Genomic DNA, 24,536 nt, shown 5'->3' on the forward strand with positions numbered 1-24,536 from the left:
GAGAGGACAAAAGGTGTTTCAGAGAGGAAGTGTGCTATCCAGGCCCAGCAGAGGCAACGTGCCGCGAGCAGTGAAGCCAATCCACGATGGGCTGACGGCTGAAATAGCCAAATAATTATCTTTCATAACTGTTCCATACTGATCGTTGGCTGTCATTCAGCTGATTCTGTGGCGTTGCTCTACATAAGGCTGTTTTCTCACAAGCGAACACTTTGAATTTGTCTTTTTTAGTGAGACAGTATGAGTATCCTTTCTCCTGTTTGTGTTTCTCAAAAGTCATAACACTAATTTAGCACCGAATTCCTATAAGATTGTGGGAAAGGATAAAACTGTTTGGCAATAAACCAGAGATACTATCTATTTCAGTTCTTCTTTTTTATCAAATCTATCAGAATCAGAAACCGTTTATTTATCAGGAATGTCGACATTTTTTAGGATTTTATTTTGGCGGGATGTGCATAACACTGAGGCAGCGATCTGCCATCTTATTACCACAATATAAAGTGACCACCAACTGTTTGGTTGGAGATTGAGGTGTGTACCTTGTGGCAATATATCAGACTTCACGCAGCGGCACGAGAGGCTTTATAGAGCTTTATCACATATGCAGCACGACTCCTTAATAATCTCTTACAAACTAATCCTCCCCTTGGTGAGTGATTGTTATATAAAACTATAAATCATAGCTTGTTTTATGAAAACAAAGACAAAAACTGCTGTATTTATATGTATTGAACGCCATAACTAATATGCAAATGTGCCTCAATGCAAATGTTGGAGTCCTCGTCTGAATGTTCTCTGTTCTAAACCCTCTGTAACTTTGTTCTGCTTCACTTTATCAAAGTCAAGCTTTGCAGAGAGAAAGTTCACATGTTGAATGTTCACGTGTTGAATGTTCACGTGTTGAATGTTCACGTGTTGAATGTTCACATGTTGAATGTTCACGTGTTGAATGTTCACGTGTTGAATGTTCACGTGTTGAACGTTCATGTGTTGTGTTCTGGTTTGTTAGAGTTGCGACTTTACAGCGTCATCATTTCACACTAATAATAATCCTGAAAGTCATTTTTTTACAGTTGGACCTGAAACCTTTTCATTTCTTTCTGTGTCATCTTCATTTCCTCTGAACCAGAAACATGTAGACTGATATTTACACACCTGAACATCTCACCAGTGGCTAAAGCCCCGGATGTTTTTTAATTAGCCCCGAATATTAATTTTTAAAACAAAATATATATATATTTTTTTTAAAGATCACATCCTCAAATGACGGTTATCTCATGTGGATGCTTCCACAGTGTTTTTGGACAGGTTTGAGTAACAATTATAAATATATATATATTTTAAAAGTCACTACTTTGGCTTTGGCATCCAGAACATCAGCGTGAGGCAGCAGACTCACTTCACACCAGCAGCTGCTGTCTTTGTGTAGCAGCACAACAACATGTCACAAAAAGATATTTTCATATTTTCCTCCCAAAGGTGGTCAGGAATTAAAGAGGTAATGGGAATAGAAATAATTTAAAAATGTATAATTTCGAAAAGAGTGTTGCAGCTGAACTACTAGAGGGAAGTAGCTGCTAGTTGGTATTACATGAGAAAAAACTTTCTGTTATCATTAGCATCTGTCTGTAAATGCAGTTGTAGTGTCAGAGCTGTGTACCTACAAATAATGAAGCTTGGGCTTCTTCTGGAGGGAAAGCAGCTAAAGTTACTGTGAGGGTATAACGTCTTCTCTTTCATGAAATGCCTCAGTTCAGTCCAGAGGAGCAGGTACCTGTAGTGTACGTGGAGAGTGTTTCTATGCCTAAAAACTTTGGCGCGCGCGCATCTGCTGTACTTTTCAAGGCTAAGCCCCGGATGTGTCCAAATCCTAGAGACGCCTCTGCATCTCACATGTGTTCCTTTTATTATAACAATACTCAAACAGCCCTCGTGGCTGCAGAGACACACTCCTTGTAGTTTGGGGAGGACACTTTAGAGGAAAAGAGCCTGAAGATTGGAGAGTGTTCTATATATTTTGATCTGTTCACAGCTTTAGATTTATTTCGGTGGAGTTCTCCTTTAAAATGGAACAAATTGGTCATAAAGGGAGTGATACCTGCAGAAACTCACAGCACTGTGAGCCGGCGAGGCCTTTAAGTCGAGCACCCAGAGGACCTGAGCCAGAAATAAAGTGGCCTTCATTAAAAACTTTTTTTGTGGTATAAAGAATCTGATGATGTTGAAGATCTTCAGCACGCTTCAGGATGTCTTGCTGACACCCTTCAGATGTCACTCCCATAGCCCCGATCAATACTGAAAGTATGCAAAGTGTGCGCCCAGATATCTGCAAACTGTTAATGCATGCTTATTCATTTAGACTCATTTGACCTTCACCATACTTGCCCTCAGCCGTGCTGGAGAAGTAAAGACGTGATGAAGTGCTTTTCAGATGTTTTGCTTCCTCTCGGCTGTTCACTCAGAGCCTGAGAGCTATACACACACTTTATATACGTCTTCCAACCTTGAAATGAATTACGTTGTGTTGGATTGACTCGCAGCTCCGGCTAGTTGAGGAGCGGATAATCCAATCGGTCGCTCTGCATGGGGAATCCAACCGCCGTCACAATCTGTTCACAATGCTTTACAACAGCAGCTACAGTGTTGATCTGTGGTGATTCTCCATAAAACTCTCACAGAACGACCACGCTCCCATGGGCAAAGGCAGTGAAGAAAAGGCAGCGCGATGCAGTTCTATGGCAATCAAACGCGTGACGGCAAGGAATTCAAGTTATATAGAGGAAGGGAAATGAAACCAAATGTAAAAATGGCAGTTTGTTCACAGTTTGGGGCTGTCTGGAGTCCAACGGCGTATTTCCTCAATTCAGATCCCGGACGTTGAATGAACCCAACGCAGCACAGCGGCTGCCCGTGGGCATGAAACGTCTCCATCATCGCTGCTGACAAGCAGAGGAATGACTAGTGAGGCGATGTCTGCAGTCATGCAACAGACAGATGTTTTGTTTTCTCGTCGTGCACAACAGCAGAGAACACATCGGCTCAGGAGACGTTCGCGACACGTTGGAGGGTGAATGCAGATTTGTTTGGTCACTTTTCACATTTCAACACTGTCAAGTCCTGCAGGCTGTTGGGTGACGCGCTGTTGGGTGTAGGTCAACATCGCACACATCTCACCAAACCAGTCACTTTAACCGCAGAACACTGACGTCGGAGGATTTTCACCCGAGAGACTGTTGTTATTTTCATTGTGTTGCTTTTGTCTGAGTTGCGTGAGTCTTTGTGTAGCTCCGTGCTGCTCACAGATGTTATTGAAGGTGGGCGTGTCTTATTGGAAATGGGCGTGTCTTATTGCATGTGGGCATGTCATATGGAAGGTGGGCGTGTCTTATTGCATGTGGGCGTGTCTTAATGACGGTGGGCGTGTCTTCCTGCTCCGATCACTGTTTTTGTCTACAGGTGTACGTGTTCGTGTGACTATTTTTTCTAGATGTGTTTCAACATTGAAGGAGACTTTTCCTCCTTAGAACAAGACTCACATGTCCAGCAACATATGGGCCAAATAACAAGTTTATAGCTCTTTTATTTATATATTTTAATCATGTTTTATTGAAGAATCCCTAATTTTTCACCGGATTTTGAGCCTTTTTTCCCCTGGTGGTGCCTGTTTATGGTTTTATGAGAAGTTGTATGGGTTAAAATAAAAGGGGAGAACTTCAACTTGCCTTGTATTGTTGTATTTGAATATATTTCGCTTAGAAGTATATTTTATCAGGTACATTATATCGGGTGAAATTCACCGGACGTTAGTGACGGTGTGACTATTTTTAACGTTTAGTGTTCTCAGGTTAAATACCAGCATTGTTCAATTAAATGATTTGTACTTGTTCTTGTCCTAAAATACAAAGTGTCTGTGTTTCAGGTGGAAGGAAGCCAGCGGCACCAGAAGGCACCGAGCTGACGGTCGGTAGAGGCTAACGACTCAGTTTCATCTGTTTGGATGAAGTCGTTCATCGGCGGCCTCGTGGAGCCGCAGGCCGGACGTCAGCGTCCCGTCAGCGAGGGCTTCAGCCTCCTGACGCTCAGCTGCTTCTTGAGCTCTCAGCTGGTTCCTGGTGTCCGGCCTCAGGCTGCAGGGTTTCATCCAGAGCCATTCACAGCCTTCATCACATGAAAACAACATGTAGGAGATCATTTCATCCCCTACCAATATCTCTGAGCGTCATGGAAATACTCTGTTCCCTCAGGCGAGAGGGGAAATGACAGGTTGCAGTAATAACAAGATTATAAAACTCTTTATTGATCCCCTCTGAAGATGAATTTGTAAAGAAAATTCCACACATATCTCAGGTTCACATAATTTCTTTTTTTTTTTTTTTTTAAGCAAAGTTATGGCACCATTACTTTCTATAATTTCACCAGAAAAAATATTTATGTGGCTGTGGCCATGGTTTTATTTATACAAATGATGAGGAAGTACGTGTCTTGAATTGAACCACTGTAAAATAGCAATTACACTTTATCAACATTCCCCCAAAACAGAATTAGCCGGGCCAGTAAGATGTTGAAACCAGTGATTTTAAAATATACATTCCACTGACTCGTCGTCTGGTGCCAGTGTAAATCTCCGGCGGACAGAACAGTCAAGGAAGCACAATTGGTTTCCCCCTTTGGAAGCAACACAGTGGTAAACAGCTGATGGACAATATTAAACCCAAGGGGAGAAGCTGACTATGACAAACAGATTTATGCATGGGTGAACTCCACCGCGCCAGAGCCATCAATTCTCCATCTTTGTCAGTGCCCGGAGATGTTTCCTTCGCCTCCGTCTCACCGTGGCTGTCACTACATTTATCCCTGTTCCTCTGCTAAGTGCTAATACATTTACATTTTTAGTGCTGCTCAGTAATAAAAGAGGTGGAACGAGTGGAGGCCTTTTACCGTTGCTAAAACAAACATCATTGAACTCGTCTCGCTGAGAAGTCGCCGCACCTGCAACACCCCCCCCCCCCCTCCCGCCGCCGCCGCACAGTGCAGGTCAACAGTGATGCGGTTTGAATCCCCTCCCTTTCACCCACGGTTCTCGCCCTCATTTCGAGGTTCACTCACAGGAGTCTGCCTCACACGGGACGCTCCACGTCAGTAATGGGTCCAGTCTGGAGTCTGAAGCGCCTTTAAGGAAGTGGAGGAAGCTTTTTGTAACCGACATTTACCAACTGAAGTCACAGGCGAAGCACACAGGCACGAAGTAGGAAGAGAGGTCGAGGTTGGTCTCTACTGGCTCGCTGGACCGACATGCTCGTCTTTGGGAGGGGTCTAATTTTTTAAATGACGTACTAAAAACAGCCTCGCTCAAGATTCATCTCTGCTTGACTTAAGAAAACATAAACCTGGAGGCAGCCTTCAGGATATTTTCTTCCCTTTCTGTATTTTTGTTGTTCAGATGAAACGATTCCTCTTCATCAAAGCCGGGTTTCATCAGTACGGGTAGAAATAAAAAAAAAAAATGCAATTTTAACAGAGACAAAATCACAAACCATCACATAAGGAACAAAATAAATAAATAAAAAGAGCTGTGCAGGATTTTGATTACTAAACAAACCACGGATAAAAATAGCAAAGCATTTTTAAAACACAGCCCAGTCGGTAAGTAAATTATCTACACGCCCGTGCGGCATCCCATCGGATGCAACACTACAATACTGACCTTAGGTGAATGTTCTCGAGAGGTATAACCAAGGCCGAGCAGCCATGATAAGATCTTCACCCTGCCAACTACTGAATAAGGTAATAACAAGCCTACTTTAAGACAAGTGGTTATTGGGTCGTTTGAAATAGAACAATTCACAGCTTTACAAAGCCCTTTCCTTGGATAGCTGGTCGGGCACATCAATATAGTTGAGGCATTCGGAACAATGACTTGATAAGACTACATACTGTGTATGACCGGCGAGCAGGGAACGAGGGACACGCGTGTCATCTCGTTATGTCTTAATCCATTTTGAATCGGCTGGCGTGGCTCCTGTGTGCGAGAGAGGAACTCTCAACTTAACACCTCCGCTAAGTCTGACCTTTCCACCGTGTTTACATTCTTTGCTTACATGTCACACGGAAAGGGCGGAAAAGAAAACATACACAGGCCATTACTAAGATGGGGAAGAAACAGTCAGCGGTGCATTTACACCTGGGGCACCGGCTGCTGCTCCCTGCGGTGAACTGTTCTCACCTGGTTGCAGTTCCAGTTAATCACACACAGTACTTCCAGTGCAGTGAACAGCAGGTATTTTGGAATGGGAGACCAGAAAAAGAAGGCACAGAGGGGTGCTTCAGAAGTGTCCATGCGAAGGGAAATTGTGCATCTATACAGCTTACCAATAACACTGTGAATAGGATCTGGTACAGTACATCATGTGTAACAGTAGTCTATGTCTGGGATTTCGCCTTCTCTGTAGCCGCGGTTGGTGCCGTGTCCTGCATTGGACACGTGGTTGTCACCTTTGTACAGCCCGGTGCCGTTGGAGGGGAATATGGTGTGAATGATGTAATCCTCTCGCAGGGGTTTAGGCTGCATTGGCTGGCACGCCGCCATCGGCGTCATCTGGAACCCCGGACTGCGGATTTCCAAGATGGTCGTGTCCTTCTTTGTGCCCGACTCAATGTAATCGTCGTAGGTCTTCTTTTTCCGGGAGTTGCTGCGGGTGTAGTGGTCACGAGAGCACAAATGCCCAGTCCTGTGTCCGTACCAGCAAAAGATGCAAAAAATGAGAGCCAAAGATATAATGGCGGTGGCCCCACCAATAATCCCTGCCATTGGCAGGACTGTCATATGCTTGGAGTCTTTATCCTCTTCCTCCTCCACAGGGGTGGGGTCAGACGTTTCAGCTTTTGCACAAACGAGCGCTTCGTCAGAGTCCGGGTCTCCGGAAATCCCCCCTTTGCTTTCCGAGCTGGCCGCGAGGGGCACCATGCAGATGATGTAGCTGGAGCGCGGCTGGAGAGCGGTAAGCAGGTACTCTCGGCGGTCGCCCCGGACCAGCGTCTCCGTGATGGAGCCCATGGCGTTCCCGGTGCCCAGCCGGAGCCAGCTGAGCCGGAAGGAGGAGCTGGGCTGGGCCACGCTCCAGGTGACGCGGACGCTGTTGTGAGAGAGAGGCTTCACGTTGAGAGCCAGGCTCTTCCCCACGCCGCTGCTGCTAAGAGTGTAGTCCAAGCCGGAGTCAGGAAGCCCCAGGCCGGGTCGCTTTGAGCGCAGGGTGAAGAGCGAGCCCTGTGGAGGGGTGTGAGTGGTGGAGCTGTCGACTCCGCCGCCGCCCACTCTGTCTCTGGTCCCCGACGTCCTCACCACCTCACACTCCTCCATCTCGCCGGTCAGGTCGACCAAAGCCATGTCTCGCACTCGGTCGGGCCCGTGGCAGGTGAGACCTCTGACCGTGATGGAGTTGCCACGGGCATGCAGCCAGTCGTACAGCCAACGCAGGTTGCAGCCGCAGTGCCAAGGGTTGCCTCGCACCAGAAGCTGGCCCAGGCTGTCCAGGTCCTTGAACAGTCCCCTGGGCAGAGTGGTCAAGTTGTTCCCAGACAGATCCAGCCTCAGCAGCCGGTGCATGCCATCCAGGGAACCACGTGGCATATGAGTCAGGGCGTTTTCCTGCAGAGACAGGCGCTGCAGATGGGCGCTGGGCAGGTTGACAGGTGGCGTCTGGAGGGAGTTGCGCACCAGGGACAACTCGGTGAGGTTGGAAAGGCGGGAGAACGTGTCATCTGCAATGCGCTGGTTGGCCAAAAGGTTCCCATCCAGGACAAGACATCGGAGCGAAGCGAGGCCTCGGAAGGCGTGGGTCGGGATGGTGGAGATTCGGTTGTCGTCCAGACGGAGTTCTTCCAGCGAGGCAGGCAGCCCCGAGGGGATACTGGACAGGTGGTTGCGCGAAAGAAAAAGCAGGCGCAACCGCGGGTTGTCGGCAAACGCCTGGTCCTCGATGCTGACGGTGGAAATCGAATTGTCGTCCAAGTGCAGCTTCTCCAGCAAGGGCATCCGAGCCAGCGCACTGCGGGGAATGGTGCGTATGTTGTTGTCCTGCAGATGCAGTTCACGGATAGACGGCGGCAGGTGCACGGGAAATTCGTCCAGTTCGTTGTCGTACAGGTAGACCACGCGGATGGCGAGCTGGCTCTCCAGGGAGGTGGGCAGACCCGGGTTGTTAATCTGGTTGTTCTGAAGGTAGAGGACGGACGCCGAAGGAGGCAGCGAAGGGATGGAGCTCAGGCCGCGATCGTTGCAGTAGATAAAGTCCTCATCGCACCTGCACACAGACGGGCATATCATGTCCTTGTCCCCGATGTACCCTTGTATCGTGGCTGTAGTGAACTGAAGCATGCCGGCACGTAGTGTCAAGCAAAGGAACAGCAGAAAGAGTCGGGCCCGCAGCTTCGCCACACCTACAGGGGCCATTATGGTGAACATAAGCACTGTCTTTCTTTCCAAGGTGTATTGTTAATCCTCAAATCGTTGCAGTGAGCTGGAATCCTGTGACCTCCACCCTGAGAGAGAGAAAGAGAGAGAAAGAGATAGATTACAGTCAGCGCTGATGCACAAAGTAATTAGGTATCACAGAGAACTAGTGTGATTTCAACAATATATTCAGTTCTGCTTCATACCATACTTTCATTGTCTTGTGTCTGAACGATGTTAGAGCCTTCGTTCATGCAACAATGATCACATCCAAACAGAAGCTACAGAGATTTCTTGCAATTGATGGTAAGATTGTTTGTGTTGGATCTGGGAGGATTTCTCTCAGCCCCCCCCAAAAAACCTTCAGAGATAACTGTATAGCCAAGCCTCATTATGTTGAATTAGCAACAGTAATCTAAGATTACTGACAGCTGGAAGGGTGTCTTGTACTGAATGTTTAAAGCAGAGTGAATATTTAGTCTGAGGAAAAGCAACTCTGGAATTGACAAATCCAATCATCCATTCAGAATTAAGCCTTGTGCATAAATGTGAATTCTTGAGAACATTCTGGGCTTCTGAATTATTGAAGAGATCTGGAGAGGCTCTATAGCTCCATTAGCAGTAGCCAGCAGATGGCTGCATTAGCCAGACAGAGCTGGAGATACTTTTCATAATCAAGACGGAACAACATGTTTGAGTCAGTCTTCAAGAGCTACATTCTCATCATGCAGTAAAGATGGCGCTGGGCTTTAAAACATTTGATGAAAAACATCCATGTGAATCACGTTTCCTCGATCGAGTTCACATCAAACTCATAAAGTACAATATGACGGCCCTGGAGATGATAATGTGCAGCAGAATGCAAATGATGTGACGACTAATGAACTATTTCTCGTCGCTGCGGGAGTCCACACGAGCTGATCGCAGGACTGGATCACGCATCAGGATGTTCTGTTGTTGCTGATGAAGCGAGACGTGTCACAACAGTCAGTGCATCATCGACTACAGATATCTGCAATGTGGAGTGACAGCTTGAGCGCTTCGCAGTCTTCAATAACCAGAGCCATTAGTCAAACCGTTAAGGCCCACGCAGCCGGGCCGGAGTATTGATTTCCTCACAAACCCGAGGTGATCTGCCAGATCCAGTTGGCTCTGGTTCACATAACAGGATCCCCAAAGTCAGATCATAAACCAGATGAATGTGTGTGTGTCTGTGCTGGATGTACATCTGCAAACACTAATCTGTGCTTATTCATTTCCGAAACGTAGAGAAGCTTGAGAGCAAACTTTGTTGACACTGCACTCATTTTCAAGTGTCATGAATAAATTATTTTTTTAATGAAAACTAAACTGCACCAAATGGCTCATCGCGGCTGATCGGAGATCATTTAAAAGCTATTACTGTCTCGCCGCTGTCAGCGCAGATGTTTTGCAAATTCTACTTACAAATAGAGGATTGTACTCGCGAGCATCTCACGGACTTAATGGTCAACCAATCAAACCATCTCGACACCTTGAAGCCGCGCTGTGACTCTCAGTGCTCGTCGGAGGGGAAATGGCTTCAATCCCTTTACATCTTTAGAGAAACGGTCAGTCTCACATTCACACCCACGTCATGTATGACTGGAAAGCTGTGTGAAGCTACGCAGGGAGGCAGGGTTTCTCTCGCGAGCCGTGTCCTGCCTCCCCTCCAGAACATGTTCAGTGTTGCTTCCCAACATGATGCTACCTGTTGGCGATGACCATGAGATACGCACACAAACAGATGTGCGTAGACGACACACATCTCTCCCTGAAGCCTCTCAGAATATCAACATCCTCATCACAATAAAACCGACGAGTATGACGGTGACAAGTTCAGAAAACAATATGCGTCGGCAAGAGGACATTATTCTTGAGGAAATTAATGTCTGAGGTCGAGGTTGGCTAAATGTCATTTATATTTCTGTGGCAGCAGTTTGCTTCACCGTTGATATTCCTGCTCAGACTCCTCCACAACAGTATTTAAGTTCAGGGAAGAAAATATGACAAACTTTTTTTTAGTATGATAAAATATTCGTGACTTATAATTGTGGATTCTTCAAAGCATTTTGTGTTTCTCTCCTCTCTTCTATCCAGATATTGTTGAAACATTTCCATATTTATCACCCTGGCAGGCAAATTATTACAGAAATCATGCAGATAATAAATATACTGTATTTATTTGTTGCATATCAGGTTTGGGACTTTAGCAGAAAAGCTTCAATAGAACATAAATATACATATGAGAGTGACTTTATTCACAATATCACCATTTGTCTCAGCATTACTTCAAAGTTTGGGCTTTACATCATATTTCTTGTTTGTCTCCATCAGCTCACTGATCATAAACTATAATGTTTCTCCTTTAATCTTCGTGACAGTGAAGTGCTGTCAGTCTCAGACTGAGGAGGAAATGATTGCTGGACTTTAACCTTTTGGAAATCGTGTGAAAATCCCCCCGCTCTCATTTTAAGTCCCAGCATGCCCCATTCAGACAATCTTCTGGCGTAAAATAAGTATTTTTTTTCCATTGTTGACCCGAACGACAGTTTTCCGACTGAAACTCCTTCCTAACAGGACAAGACTTTGTTTTATTGTGATTGTTGTTGCAGGTTCTGATTCTTTAGGTCCTAATCTTTCCATAAAGGTGTCTTATTGACGCTCCAGGAGGCTTTTTTAGGGAATCTGACTCATATCATGCTGGATGTTCATAGTTATGATCAAAATATCTTTTGAAAAGTGATTTGTTTTTTGCATATATACATTTTTTTCCCAAGACTTTGCTGAACAAATATAAACAATAAACACAAGTATTGGAATTAATTTGGGGTTCAGGCAAAAGGAGGTCTGGAGATAAAACTGGTTCCACAGTTTTCATCGGGTTAAAAAGCGTTTCTCATGATATTATATTATATTCAAATTGTGCCGGTTAATATTGACCAAGAAGGCTACACACTGTGTTGCGTTGTGCATGTTTACATGCTTTCAGTGCTTGTACATGTGTACAACATGTGTGTACAACGTGTGTGTGTGAGTGGTGCTAAAGAATGGATGACTTCTGGTCCCTGGAGCTTCGGCCCTGAGACTCTTGAACACTGGAGTATTTAGGTCATCCCTTTAAAAACAACATGTATGTGGTGTGAGATTGAAGTGGTGGAGCAGAGAGCCACAGGGATTACTGGAGCATATTGAGCTGCCATTCTCTGGATTAAGCAGGTGCTACAAAGAGCGGCAGACCGTCATTTCAGGATGTTCTGCCCTTCGGTTGCTCATTTCTCCCCCAATATTAGTGCTCTTTGTGTTTGTGAACGCTGCAGACGTGCTGTGTGTGTGTCTGTCCATGCACGATCAAATTGCAAACATTAACCCATTAGGGGACGATCTATATGGTGCAGTCTACGTTTCAGAGCCGTGTAGCGGCGAGCAGAGGGATGTGGGGTAATGCGTTCGCCAGACAGCCGGTCGCCTCGGGCAGAGCACAGCACACGCACAACAACCCCCAATCTAATACTGGAACCCAGGACCGGATCGATTTACATAAAATAAAAAAAGCAGGGAGCCAGAGCGAGTGACAGAAAGCAGCTTTGAGCAAGACCTTCATATCCCTTCTCCTCATTAAGTCCCCCACGCAGGGATCGGACTGGGAAATCTGGAAAACCGGATTTTGGATGACCGAAGGGGCCGCGGATGTATCAGGAAATCCACTTTACTGATGGCAGGGAAGAGATAATGGCGTCCGTCAGCTTATCTTCCACGCCATGCCCATGGATCGTCATTTAGATTTACAGATTGGACATGTGGAAGGGATGACGCAAAACACCACGTTATGGCGATGACAGGAATAAGTCCGGGGATCCGAGACAGGAAAAAAAAATGAGAGAGGCCAGAGAAGCGTGGCCTATTCATTTGGTTTAATCAGAGCGGCTGATGGGTTTTCTATCTGCGCCTGTCATATTCCTCCCAGTGCTCGAGGTAGGAGACTATGTCTCTGCAATAATGTTCCATAATCTTCAAGATATTAAAACATGGAGATAAAAAATGAACTTTAATCCCTAAAAGAGAAACAAACACAAAGACTCACAACGCAGCGCACACAAAGAACACATCAGATGTTTTCCTGCTCACAGATTGCTTCTTTCACAAACACAAAATCCTGATCTTCGTTGTCACTTTTATGTAAAAATAAACAAACACCGCAGCCATAATGGAAAATGATGTTCAAGTGTTTTGAATAAAGCCATCTGCATGCAGCGCCCCGCGTCGCCATTCAAACCAGACGAGCTCAGAATGAGTTACAGTCGTGAATTATTTGATGTGCCGGAGCATTACAATCCGTTAAAACGCTCGTGGTGTCTTCTCTGCTCTGGAAACATGCCGCGTGAGTCTGCGACGGAGCAGGTTGAACAACATGTGAGAGGCTGAATAAGTCCTGTTTTCACCCACACACTAACTCAGCTCTGTTCTTGGTTTATGAACCGACGTCCCGGCATGAAGGAGTGATTGGATTTGTGCTCAGCAGTTTCTCATCTGAGCTGCTGACACAAAGAGCCGAGTGTGTGACATATATCAAGATTTGTGTTTTTACAGATGAGTTGTTGTCTTATTTTGCTCGTATAGTCTATAAAAACTATAAAGATAGGATTAAGATACACTAAATATACGTCACCAAGAGCTTCAACTCTTCAATTAATGTACAAACAAACCAAATATTTAATTCCATTCCTAATAAATAACATATTACACATGTAACGTTGGATCTGGAGGCGTTTATCTCTCGTGTTGCAGCACACGGAGCACTTTGTGACGTCTTCTCATCCAATTGCAATTTAAATATGAAAAATCACAACACAAATCAATACCGGCTCTGCAAATTGACGGTTTACTCTGTATTCCTTTAAAAATATGCAGCAGCACAGCCGTAGAGCGGCAGCAGCAGAGCGCTTCTCCTAATGCACAGCGGGGGGGCGCCTCCATCTTGGGGTTTGTTAGCTCGCTGCGCCCTGAAGTAAGTTGACATACAGCCGCGGCTACACAACCCGTTTCATCTGCACAGATGTAATGTGCTCTGCTCTCGTCCTCTCCGCTGCAGCTGCTGCCGCTTTGAATCATTCTGACTCAGAGCGTCTTCCTCCAGACGGGAACCTTACAGGTAAAGCCTCTCAGCGCTAACAAAGGCGCCGCGGCGCCGGGTAGCAATGAGGCCCTGCATTGTGAGGGAGGGGTGAACATGTAATAACAGGATCAGGCACCTTCACTGAAGTGAGCTGAGTAGTTTTACAAAAATAGGTTTGGATTAGTAATCACAACCTTTATTTAACTCATAAAACACTGAGTCGTTGAGGTCGACACGTCACTTCATTGCAGACGGAGACGATTTTTAAATGTTAAACTAATGACATCAGCCTCAGCTGTACGCTGTGTTCTGATTGGCTAATGTTAGCATGCTAACACATGAAATCTCTCTTTTCTTTCCCGTTATCTCAACTTTCACATCGGCTACTTTGTTTCATTTAATTGCCGATCTTATTGTTTTAGTCTAATTCAAACGTGTGCACATGTGTGTGTGTGTGTGTGTGTGTTGTTCCTGTGTGTTGAGCCTGGAGGAGACTGCATGTCATTGTGCAACCTGGTGTTGTGTAAAGACAACAAAGCTGAACCTTCAACCTGAAACCCAGAGCGTTGCCGTTCTGATCCTGATGTTGCAGAGCAACGTCTCGCTGCTTTTGTTTGGTGATTAAAGGGAAAACAACAACATGCCGCTGGACCTGTGAGGCAATTTAAAATAAAGGTCTTGATATGTGCTGTTCTGGTGATGTTACAGTGAGATAGCCCAGCTGTGTGTGTCTGTGTGTGTGTGTGTGTGTGTCAGCGGTCATAATGAAGTCTTTGATCAATCCCTCGCCGGCGTCTCAAATCCTCTGCGCTGCGTTTAGTGTCGCTGGTTCTTCATGAAATGAAGGAGCAGTTTACTCTGGAGACGCGTCGCCTCCGTCTCAGAAGACACACTCGATCATCTTAAACGGGACGTAGAGAAGCAGACGCGTCTCCTGGTTTGAGCCGAGCAGTCGGCCTCGCTCGTCACGCTTCGGCTCGGACGCTGATTGGATTTTTTTTTATTATCATAATTTGCAAGAAGAAAAAAAAAAAAAGGAGAGCGAGAGGGAGGTTGGTTAGCGTAATTGGTAAAATTTGAATTCAACCCTGACAAGTTGTAACATAAATACAGAGCTGTGGCAGCGGAGACACACCAGAACCAACAGGAAGAAGAAGAGGACGACATGATGAAGGCTCGTTGTTCCTTTAAGGCCGTCAGCTGGAGGCCGGCGGCCACGCTGCAGGTCCAACAGCTGGGAGATGTGAAGGATGTGAAGGATGTGAAGGATGTGGACGATGTGAAGGATGTGAAGGATGTGAAGGATGTGGACGATGTGGACGATGTGAAGGATGTGAAGGATGTGTGCGTCTTTGGGTGTAAAGTGATCACTTGGCGGCTGCTAACCAGCGCTGTCATGTAGTAAACACTCCAGAGCTCACACGTCGGCTCCTGCAGCAGCTGCTCGCTTCCAGAGGAAGAAGAAGAGCGCATCGTTTATCTGTTTATTTGTTTTTAATGTATTTTTAATGCATTTTAAAGCCTGAAATGATTTGTGGATGTTTTTACTCTTTTATTTATTCATTCAAAAATGAAAGTTAGCGCTCGTGTCCCCCGTGAGGAACTGAACGGTGCTCTGAGTCCAGGTCAGATCTGTTCTCCTCTTCATCTGGATGAAGTCTACATGCACAGCTCCGTGTTGACGTGAAGAACCAGAGAGTTATTATCAGAAGTCCTGACTTCATAATGCGTGTTACGGCTTCCAGGATGGAGAAAGTTCAACAATAAAAGCAGCCTTTCAAAGTAAAGCGTGCTGTGAACCGGTGTTTCATCCGGTATGAAAGTATCACAAATACACAACTGAGACGGACGATGGAGGATTTTATCTCTGATCGCTATAAAAAAAAACTCTTCACAATTTTTCATGAAAATCCTCATGAGTGAAAAAATCTGTCTTGTAAAAGTAAAACCTGATAAAAATAAATCAGGAATGATGTAAAACAGAAAGGACAATGTCCCTATTATGTAATCCTTTTTTTGTGATTGTTGATCAATTTACATGAAGATTGTTTAAAAAATACGATATGCATAAATATATATATATATATATATATATATATATATATATATATATATATATATATATATATATATATATTATGTATATATAATATATGGCATTATAAGGCAAATATATATATAATATAAATTATATATTATATAGATATATATATAATATAAATTATATTATATAGATATATATATAATATAATTTCAACATACGATTCACATTCTACCCAGAATGCACCAAAAGAGGCCGCCTCCAATCGATGCTCTCAGCCTGCTGCCCCCAATCTCCTCTCCTCTCCTTTCCTTTCCTTTCCTCCTCTCCTCTCCTCTCTTCTCCTCCTTTCCTCTCCTCTCCTCTCCTTTCCTTTCCTCCTCTCCTCTCCTCTCCTGTTCCTCTCCTCTCCTCTCCTCTCCTCTCTTCTCCTCCTTTCCTCTCCTCTCCTCTCCTTTCCTTTCCTCCTCTCCTCTCCTCTCCTCTCCTGTTCCTCTCCTCTCATCTCATCAACACCCTTCACTTCGCAATTTACACATCAAATCCCACAATGCACTTTCACAACACCAAAACATGCTCGTGCACGCCCTCGTGCACGCCCTCGTGCACACGGAGCGCACGTCTGAGGCTCAGATTCAGGTTGAAGACAAGATGAATGTAATCATCTGTTCATCTTTCCTTCTCTACATATTCTATTAAATATCATTCAACACGTTGCAGCTTCTCTCTCATGATGCTCGCTGGCTGAAACACGTTTCTAGACATCTATACTTTATTTTAATACTTTATTAAAATACTTTACTTTCCTTTGTCTGGTTAAAAAACAGATGCTGGCGCACGCCATCCCTTCAACACCACGGCTGCGACGCAACTTAAAGCCAATAAACGAACGTAATGGAAGTAAATTGTGTGATGGAATAGTTGTTGTGGTTTAAAGGCTTTTGTTTGTTTGTTTGTTTGTTTGTTTGTTTAGAGGAGTGTCTGTTGGTCTTCCACCAGGTGAGAACACGCTGGATGAACAGATCTCGGCTCAGAGGAGAAGACTTTTCCTTGTCGGTGTGAGTTCATCCACAGCAAAGTTTCACCTCTCAGAGGAAAGTTTCACTTCTCAGAGGAAAGTTTCACCTCTCAGAGGAAAGTTTCACCTCTCAGAGGAAAGTTTCACCTCTCAGAGGAAAGTTTCACTTCTCAGAGGAAAGTTTCACTTCTCAGAGGAAAGTTTCACTTCTCAGAGGAAAGTTTCACCTCTCAGAGGAAAGTTTCACCTCTCAGAGGAAAGTTTCACCTCTCAGAGGAAAGTTTCACCTCTCAGAGGAAAGTTTCACCTCTCAGAGGAAAGTTTCACCTCTCAGAGGAAAGTTTCACTTCTCAGAGGAAAGTTTCACCTCTCAGAGGAAAGTTTCACTTCTCAGAGGAAAGTTTCACTTCTCAGAGGAAAGTTTCACCTCTCAGAGGAAAGTTTCACTTCTCAGAGGAAAGTTTCACTTCTCAGAGGAAAGTTTCACTTCTCAGAGGAAAGTTTCACCTCTCAGAGGAAAGTTTCACCTCTCAGAGGAAAGTTTCACCTCTCAGAGGAAAGTTTCACCTCTCAGAGGAAAGTTTCACTTCTCAGAGGAAAGTTTCACTTCTCAGAGGAAAGTTTCGACTCGCTGCTGGAAGACCGGCTTCAGAACAAACGGTCTTCTTTTGTTGATGAATCCATGAAAATGACATATTAGTAAAGCTTCAGCATCAAGGAGTCTGTTGTTCTGGAGGAAGAGGAAAACCTTCCTCTGTGAAACACACAGCGCTCTTGGAGTCGCTTCATGTCGTCTTCGGCGTTCAGCTGGACGTTGATTCCTCCGGTTGGCCTCGCGCCCAAAAGGAGGAAACGAGGATCATCGCTGCCAACTCTTAACCGCTGAGACGTGTTAGTTTGTCTCACAGCTTCATTTATCGCTTATTTATAATCACTGACACGCTGAGAAGATACAGACAAGGTGAAGCTCTGGCTCCTGTTCGCACTTTGACTTTGAACTTTGAACTTTTAATTTTTGACTTTTAACTTTTAACTTTTAACTTTTGACTTTCTGAGGTGAACCAGCAATCTTCAGTTTCTATGAAGCGCTGGAGGAGAGGAGGAGAGGAGAGAAAGAGAGGAGGAGAAGAGGAGAAGAGGAGAGGAGAGGAGGAAAAGAGGAAGGAGGAGAGGAGGAGAGGAGAGGAGAGGAGGAGAAGAATAGAGGAGAAGAGGAGGAGAGGAGAGGAGGAGAAGAGGAGAGGAGGAGATGAAGAGAGGAGAGGACGAGAGGTGGAGAGGAGGAGAGGAGAGGAGGAGAGGAAAAGAGGAGAGGAAGAGGAGAGGAGGGCAGGGGAGGAGGAGATGAGGAGAGGAGATGAGGAAAGGAGTAGAGAAGAGGAGAGGAGGAGAGAAGAGGAGGAGAGGAAAAGAGGAGAGGAAGAGGAGGGGAGGGGAGGAGGAGGAGAGAAGGAGGAAAGGAAAAGAGAAGAGGAAGAGGAGAGGAGGAGAGGAAAAGAGGAGAGGAAGAGGAGAGGAGGAGAGAAGAGGAGGAAAGGAAAAGAGAAGAGGAAGAGGAGAGGAGGAAAGGAAAAGAGAAGAGGAAGAGGAGAGGAGGAAAGGAAAAGAGAAGAGGAAGAGGAGAGGGGGAGAGGAAGCTGCAGGCAGACGGCCGGTTTCATCAGTAATTAAATATCATTATTAATGAAATATATTTTGTGTGTTTCATAGAAGCGAGTCCGTTAGCGGGTTAGAAAAGTTCCTCCTGATTCAAAAGTTCAGAGAGTTAAATTCACAAAAGATGAAACTGAAGCAGTTTAAGTTTCTTCATTTGAGTCCCGGCTCGCTGCAGCGTTTCCCTGAAGAACTTCTAGTCGTCTGCATGAAGATGATCTCATCTCCAGTGTTTATCGTGCTGTGTTTCCCATCACGTGCAAAATATGAGCTCATGCATTTTCTATGAAAATATTGGAAAGACACATTAATATAGCGGCACAACTGTTGGTACAACGTTGAAATTGAGCAGTGAGTTTTGTCCTTGAACTCGGTCACAAACTATTTGCTCTGAACCAGCTGGCGGCGTTCTGACCTGCTGAAGGTTTCCAGGAGAGGAGGCGGCGCCGCAGCATCGGCCTCCTCACGGTCGCCTCGCTGCGTCTTCTCATAAACTCCAGAGCGTTCTGGCTTCAGCTCTTCATCCCCTGTGTCAGAGTCATCATCGTCTCCAGGTCACTGAGAGGAAGAGAGCCAGAGGAAGAGAGGAAGAGGAAGAGAGAGAGAGGAAGAGAGAGAGAGGAAGAGAGCGAGAGAGCGAGAGGAAGAGAGAGAGAGAGGAAGAGAGAGAGAGGAAGAGAGCGAGAGGAAGAGAGCGAGAGAGTGAGAGCGAGAGAGTGAGAGCGAGAGAGTGAGAGCGAGAGGAAGAGAGAAAGAGGAAGAGAGCGAGAGGAAGAGAGAGAGAGGAAGAGAGCGAGAGAGCGAGAGGAAGAGAGAGAGAGAGGAAGAGAGCGAGAGGAAGAGAGGAAGAGGAAGAGAGCGAGAGGAAGAGAGCGAGAGGAAGAGAGAGAGAGGAAGAGAGCGAGAGGAAAAGAGCGAGAGGAAGAGAGCGAGAGAGCGAGAGGAAGAGAGAGAGAGAGGAAGAGAGCGAGAGGAAGAGAGGAAGAGGAAGAGAGCGAGAGGAAGAGAGCGAGAGGAAGAGAGAGAGAGGAAGAGAGCGAGAGAGCGAGAGGAAGAGAGAGAGAGAGGAAGAGAGCGAGAGGAAGAGAGGAAGAGGAAGAGAGCGAGAGGAAGAGAGCGAGAGGAAGAGAGAGAGAGGAAGAGAGCGAGAGAGCGAGAGGAAGAGAGAGAGGAAGAGAGCGAGAGGAAGAGAGGAAGAGGAAGAGAGCGAGAGGAAGAGAGCGAGAGGAAGAGAGAGAGAGGAAGAGAGCGAGAGGAAAAGAGCAAGAGGAAGAGAGCGAGAGGAAGAGAGGAAGAGAGTGAGAGGAAGAGAGGAAGAGAGCGTCAGGTTTAACCACCACTGAGGTCCAGATGTTCCATCTGTTGACGGCGCAGCATGAAGAGCTCTGAGCGTGTTGTGTGTTGTGTGTTGTGTGTTGTGTGTTGTGTGTTATTCTGTTTACAGGTTCATGATCTCCTGTTGGAGGATTTACTGATTTATTCTTCATTTACCGAACTTTTAATACATTTTTTTTTCAATAAATCAGATTGGGACTCAATTTAATCAAAAAACCTCTAAAAAGTTTTTTTTAGAGGCTGAACTTGCTGTTTATGTGGTTTTAATGCCAATTATAAAAGCATGAAGCCAGGAAACTTTAAAAGCTCATCACTTTTCCATGAAACATGACGCCGTGCTCTTTTTTTCTCCTGAGGTCCTGGAGGTTTCGTCATAAACTAACTTCAACCAAACTGTTAAAAGAACAAATAAATCTCAGCTAAAAATATCTCCACGTGAACGATTTCCATCTCGGCCTCGTCATCCCAGACGAGGCCGAGAGGCGCCGCCAGCCGCCGCCTCGCCTCCTCTTCCTCCACTCCTCTTCCTCACCTCCTCTTCCTCCTCTCCTCTTCCTCCCCTCCTCTTCCTCACCTCCTCTTCCTCCCCTCCTCTTCCTACGTCTTCTGCTGTGACAGCAGGCAGTTTGCCGTCTTCTCCTTCCTCCTCTCGTCATGAACACAACCCTCTTCTCATCACAGGAGTGAAGCTTCGTTCTTCTTCTCTTCTTCAGCCTCCAGTGATCTGCAGAGACCTGCTGCATCTTCATGAAGGTCTCCATGAAGCTCAGGTCTCCACAGACTCCCCCGGACCAGTGGCCCCAGTAAAGGACTGACAGCATCCCACAGGTGCTGACAGCTGTCACTGGATCACTGTGATTCTGTTCTGAAGTAATATGAAGGAAGCGTGATGAACGTAATGACATCCTCTGAAAGAGTAAGTCACTAGAAATGTGTGTGCATGTGTGTGTGTGTGTGTGTGTGTGTGTGTGTGTGTGTTCAAATGACACAGGTGTGCCTCACAGAAGACACTCATTGAGATGGAAGCTGAGCGTTCTGATGGACGACCTCTGCTGCTGCTTCACTGTGGATCTGTGTCGGTGCTTGAGTTCAGATCAGCAGCTTCAATAACAACGTCCCCGTCTTCATAGAACACCTGCACACCTGCACACCTGCACACCTGTCCCTTTCACCTGCAGCGGCGTCTCCTCCGCCGCTCTGACGGATAAACACTGAACACATGAACGTGGATCCATGTGACCTCACCACTGACCTGGAGGTGAACCAGCTGCGTGCTGAGCAGCCTGAAGCCTCGTGACGTGACATCCAGCACGGCGGCCGCTTCACGGTCGGGTTACGATCATTAAACAATCCTCCGTGCCGGTGCCGACTGCGTCTCATCAGACTGCCGTGGCGGGGCGAGCCAGGTGCTTCTGCCGAACGTCGCTATCAGAGGAGAGAGAGCTGCAGCTGTGACAGGACTTCACCATCACGCCGGCGCCTCCACGGCCGATAAAGAAGCACCGCGGCATTGTGGGAGGCAGAGATAGCGAGCAGGTTTCACAAAGCGGCTCCTGGTCTCCCCTCCAGGAGGCCACCGGGGGCCAAACCGTCCTCTCTCTCCTCCAAACCCCTCGGCGCCGTCACCGCGGCCCATAATGCCTCCTCGCCGTCGCCGCGACACTTCGCTGACCTTTTGATTCCCGGCTCCGGCGCACAGGTCCGGGTTGCGTATCTCCAACTTCTGGCTGAAAATCTCCAGTTGGATCCCTGCCAGACAGCTCCGGGCTGACCTTGACGAGGCCGAGCCGCCGCCGCCCCGTCGCACAAACCCTTAGCAAGAGCCGTGAGTGGCGGTGACGCCCGCACAGACGGACCGTCGGCTTGATCCCAGACGGCCGCGTGCTGCTGCAGAGACGCCGCCGCGTGTGAAACCTGCTGACTCGGGATGAGTTGTTGGTTCAAACGCTCTTTGTCTCCATCTGGTCTGCAGCTCCGATCCGGCTGAGCGAGCTGCAAACAGACCAGACTTCACGATGCACTCGGGCTCGCGGTGATGAAGTGCACGCAGGTCTGATGTGAGACGCGTTCGCTGCATCACACGTCGCACAGCGTTGACGCTCTGGATTCATATTCCTCAAAAGAGGAATGAAAAGCTAATTTCTTGAGTGCAATTCAACACCATCTGTGCACAATTACCAGCGCTTCCGTGTCAGTTTACTTTATATTTAACGGATACTTGAGAGAAAAATATAATGGAATAGTTCAACATTTTGGGATTATGTTTATTTTGCTCTCCTATAATTAGGGAGTGGGATTAGATGCGTTGTCTCTGGGGTCGGTACGGAGCTGGAGGAAGGATGTGTGTGTGATATGAAGATGTGTAACCCTGAAGCGAGTCTGGCTCTGTCAAACACACATGGACCAACACTTCTAGAGTCGTTTCAACATGTTGTGTCTTGTTTGTTTTAATGAACAGAAATCTGAAAGAACAATTTATGACGTTAAGAAGCTTTGGCACTGCTCGACTAAACATGTCCGGACACGTCGTGTGCAACCTGCAGAGACACAACCTCTCAACACGTTGTAACACTACGACATATAATACTACACACACTACACACACACTGCTGTAGTTCTCTGCAGCAGCTTCACGTGTCGTCGTCTGACATCGTGTTGAAACAAAAAGGTTTTAAGCGTTCAGCTCAGACGAGTTTTTATTCCTCTCAAACGTCCTTTCTCCTGAAACACATCGTCACACATAATGAGTCCCTGCGACGTAAAGCCTTTCAACCTGACCGCTGCTCTTCCACATGACACATGACACATGACACATGACACATGACACATGACACGTGACACGTGACACATGACATGACAACAGGCTGCAGCGACGCCCGCAGAACAAAACACAACGATCCATTAAAGTCATAATCTGCAGGTCGTGACTCATAATGTGTAACGACCTCTCTGCTCATATCAGGATCAAGCTTCCTTACGTATCTATGAACCTCATGAGCTGCTGCGTGTGTGTGTGTGTGTGTGTGTGTGTGTGTGTGTGTGTGTGTGTGTGTGTTTTATATTGTTTATACCTCGCTGTGATTTAATAGTGATAGACAGCTGAGGGGCCGAACCTGAAACTGAGCTGATTTGGCGCACACACACACACACACACACACACACACACACACACACACACACACACACACACACACACACACACACACACACACACACACACACACACACACACACACAGACACACACACACTGCTCTGACACACAGATACCCTGCGATGTGATCAGACTTTCAATGCAGCAGCACATAATGTCTGTTCACTGACAGCGCGGCGTGCGGCGTGCGGCGTGCGGCGTGCGGCGTGCGGCGTGTGGCGTGCGGCGAGGTGACGGATGAGGGATAACTGAGGCGGCGCCTCCTGAGCGAGATGATTTCACGCGAGCGGTCATCCTCGCTCGTCCCTCTGGAGGCCCGTCTGCAGGAGGAGAGAGAGAGCGTCCTCTGCTCCCTCGTCAGGAGCATCCGTCCTCATCAGAAAGCTTTTACACGCTTAATTAAGAGACACTGTAATGCAGTACGTAATGCTCAATTTACTCATCTCCTTCTCCCTCTCGTCTTCTTTCGTTTCATTGGGCATTAATCCGCCGGACTCTCCTCTTCCCTCCATGATGGGACTCCTCTCCGTCTCCGTCTGCGCTGATGTCCAATTTGCTGGAGCCGGCTCCATTTTGAGCGACTCCAATACTCTCCTCTTCCACCGCGCTCTGATCGTCCATTTCTTTTCATTCTCAGCCTTGATGCTGCTAACTCGGGGCAGAGGAGAGGGGAGGAGGAGGAGGAGGAAGAGGAGGAGGAGAGAGACCGACGAAGGGAAATATACGAGCTGGTTGGGAAAGATATTGAGATGATACAACGCTGGGAACAAGCGGCGCTCGCCACAACAGAGCGACCGGCAGAGCTGCGAGGACTCGCCAGAGAAACTAATGTAAACATGGAGGGAATATAGAGGAGAGGAAAAGAAGAGAGAGAGACGGGTGGAAGAGAGAGAGAGGACGAGTAAACAGACGAGCACACTTTGGGGGAAGAAGAGGAGAAACGGCGCGAGGAGCAGCCAGCTGAGGATATAAAAAGGTCCTCGCGTCTGAACATTAATTAAAAGTTATGCGCTGATGAATTGCCCCGTGATGAATTGTTTCCCTTACCATAAAAGCTCTGCCCCCCAGAGGGATGGAGGCCGGCCACTAAATCTGTCATCCATGTTTTTCATGCTCTCTGCTCCTGACAGTAATGAGCCGGGCCCGTATGATTGGCTGCTCAGCGGCTGATTAAAAGTAGTTTCCTCTAATATATGGATTCACGTTGACATTTCTTGCGCGGGAAGCATAATGGCTTCATAACAGAGGCCAGAGCAATAATTATTTTCATTTGCAATTCGTCTCTCGGTCCTTGCTTTGATTCACAAATTGATCCGTTTTTTTAAAAGAAGGAATCGTGAAGTTCTGAACCCGAAGTGATGTCACGAAGAGAGAGAGAGAGAGAGAGAGAGAGAGAGAGAGAGAGAGAGAGAGAGAGAGAGAAGAGAGAGAGAGAGAGAGAGACAGAGAGAGAGAGACAGAGAGAGAGAGAGAGAGAGAGAGAGAGAGACAGAGAGAGAGAGAGAGAGAGAGAGAGAGACAGAGAGAGAGAGAGAGAGAGAGAGAGAGAGAGAGGGCGAGAGAGAGAGCGAGAGAGATAGAGAGAGAGAGAGAGAGAGAGAGAGAGAGAGAGAGAGAGAGAGAGAGAGAGAGGGAGAGAGAGAGAGAGAGAGAGAGAGAGAGAGAGAGAGAGAGAGAGAGAGCTCATGGAGGATCTGCAGCAGGAAGTCTTCTCTTCTTTATCTTTCAGTCCGTGATCTTGACGTGTTTC

The 24,536-nt window shown here is 46.6% G+C and overlaps 1 protein-coding gene across 2 annotated transcripts in view; it reads right to left on the minus strand.

Moving 5' to 3' along the window:
* Positions 1–5,043: 5,043 nt before the first annotated feature.
* Positions 5,044–24,536, minus strand: part of flrt1a (fibronectin leucine rich transmembrane protein 1a) — a 40,562-nt gene continuing 21,069 nt past the window's right edge. For both annotated transcript variants that reach the window (XM_068601422.1, XM_068601423.1), the window contains exons 2-3: positions 18,714–18,856; positions 5,044–8,541 (exon numbers count right to left, since the gene is read on the minus strand). In XM_068601422.1, coding sequence (XP_068457523.1) covers positions 6,407–8,464 — 2,058 coding nt within the window. In that variant the 5' untranslated portion in view covers positions 8,465–8,541; positions 18,714–18,856 and the 3' untranslated portion in view covers positions 5,044–6,406. The remainder of the gene's footprint in view (positions 8,542–18,713; positions 18,857–24,536) is intronic.

Source organism: Clinocottus analis, unplaced genomic scaffold, assembly GCF_023055335.1.
Source record: "Clinocottus analis isolate CAN_PGR_092001 unplaced genomic scaffold, fCliAna1.0.p SCAF_5, whole genome shotgun sequence".
Lineage (NCBI taxonomy): Eukaryota > Metazoa > Chordata > Actinopteri > Perciformes > Cottidae > Clinocottus > Clinocottus analis.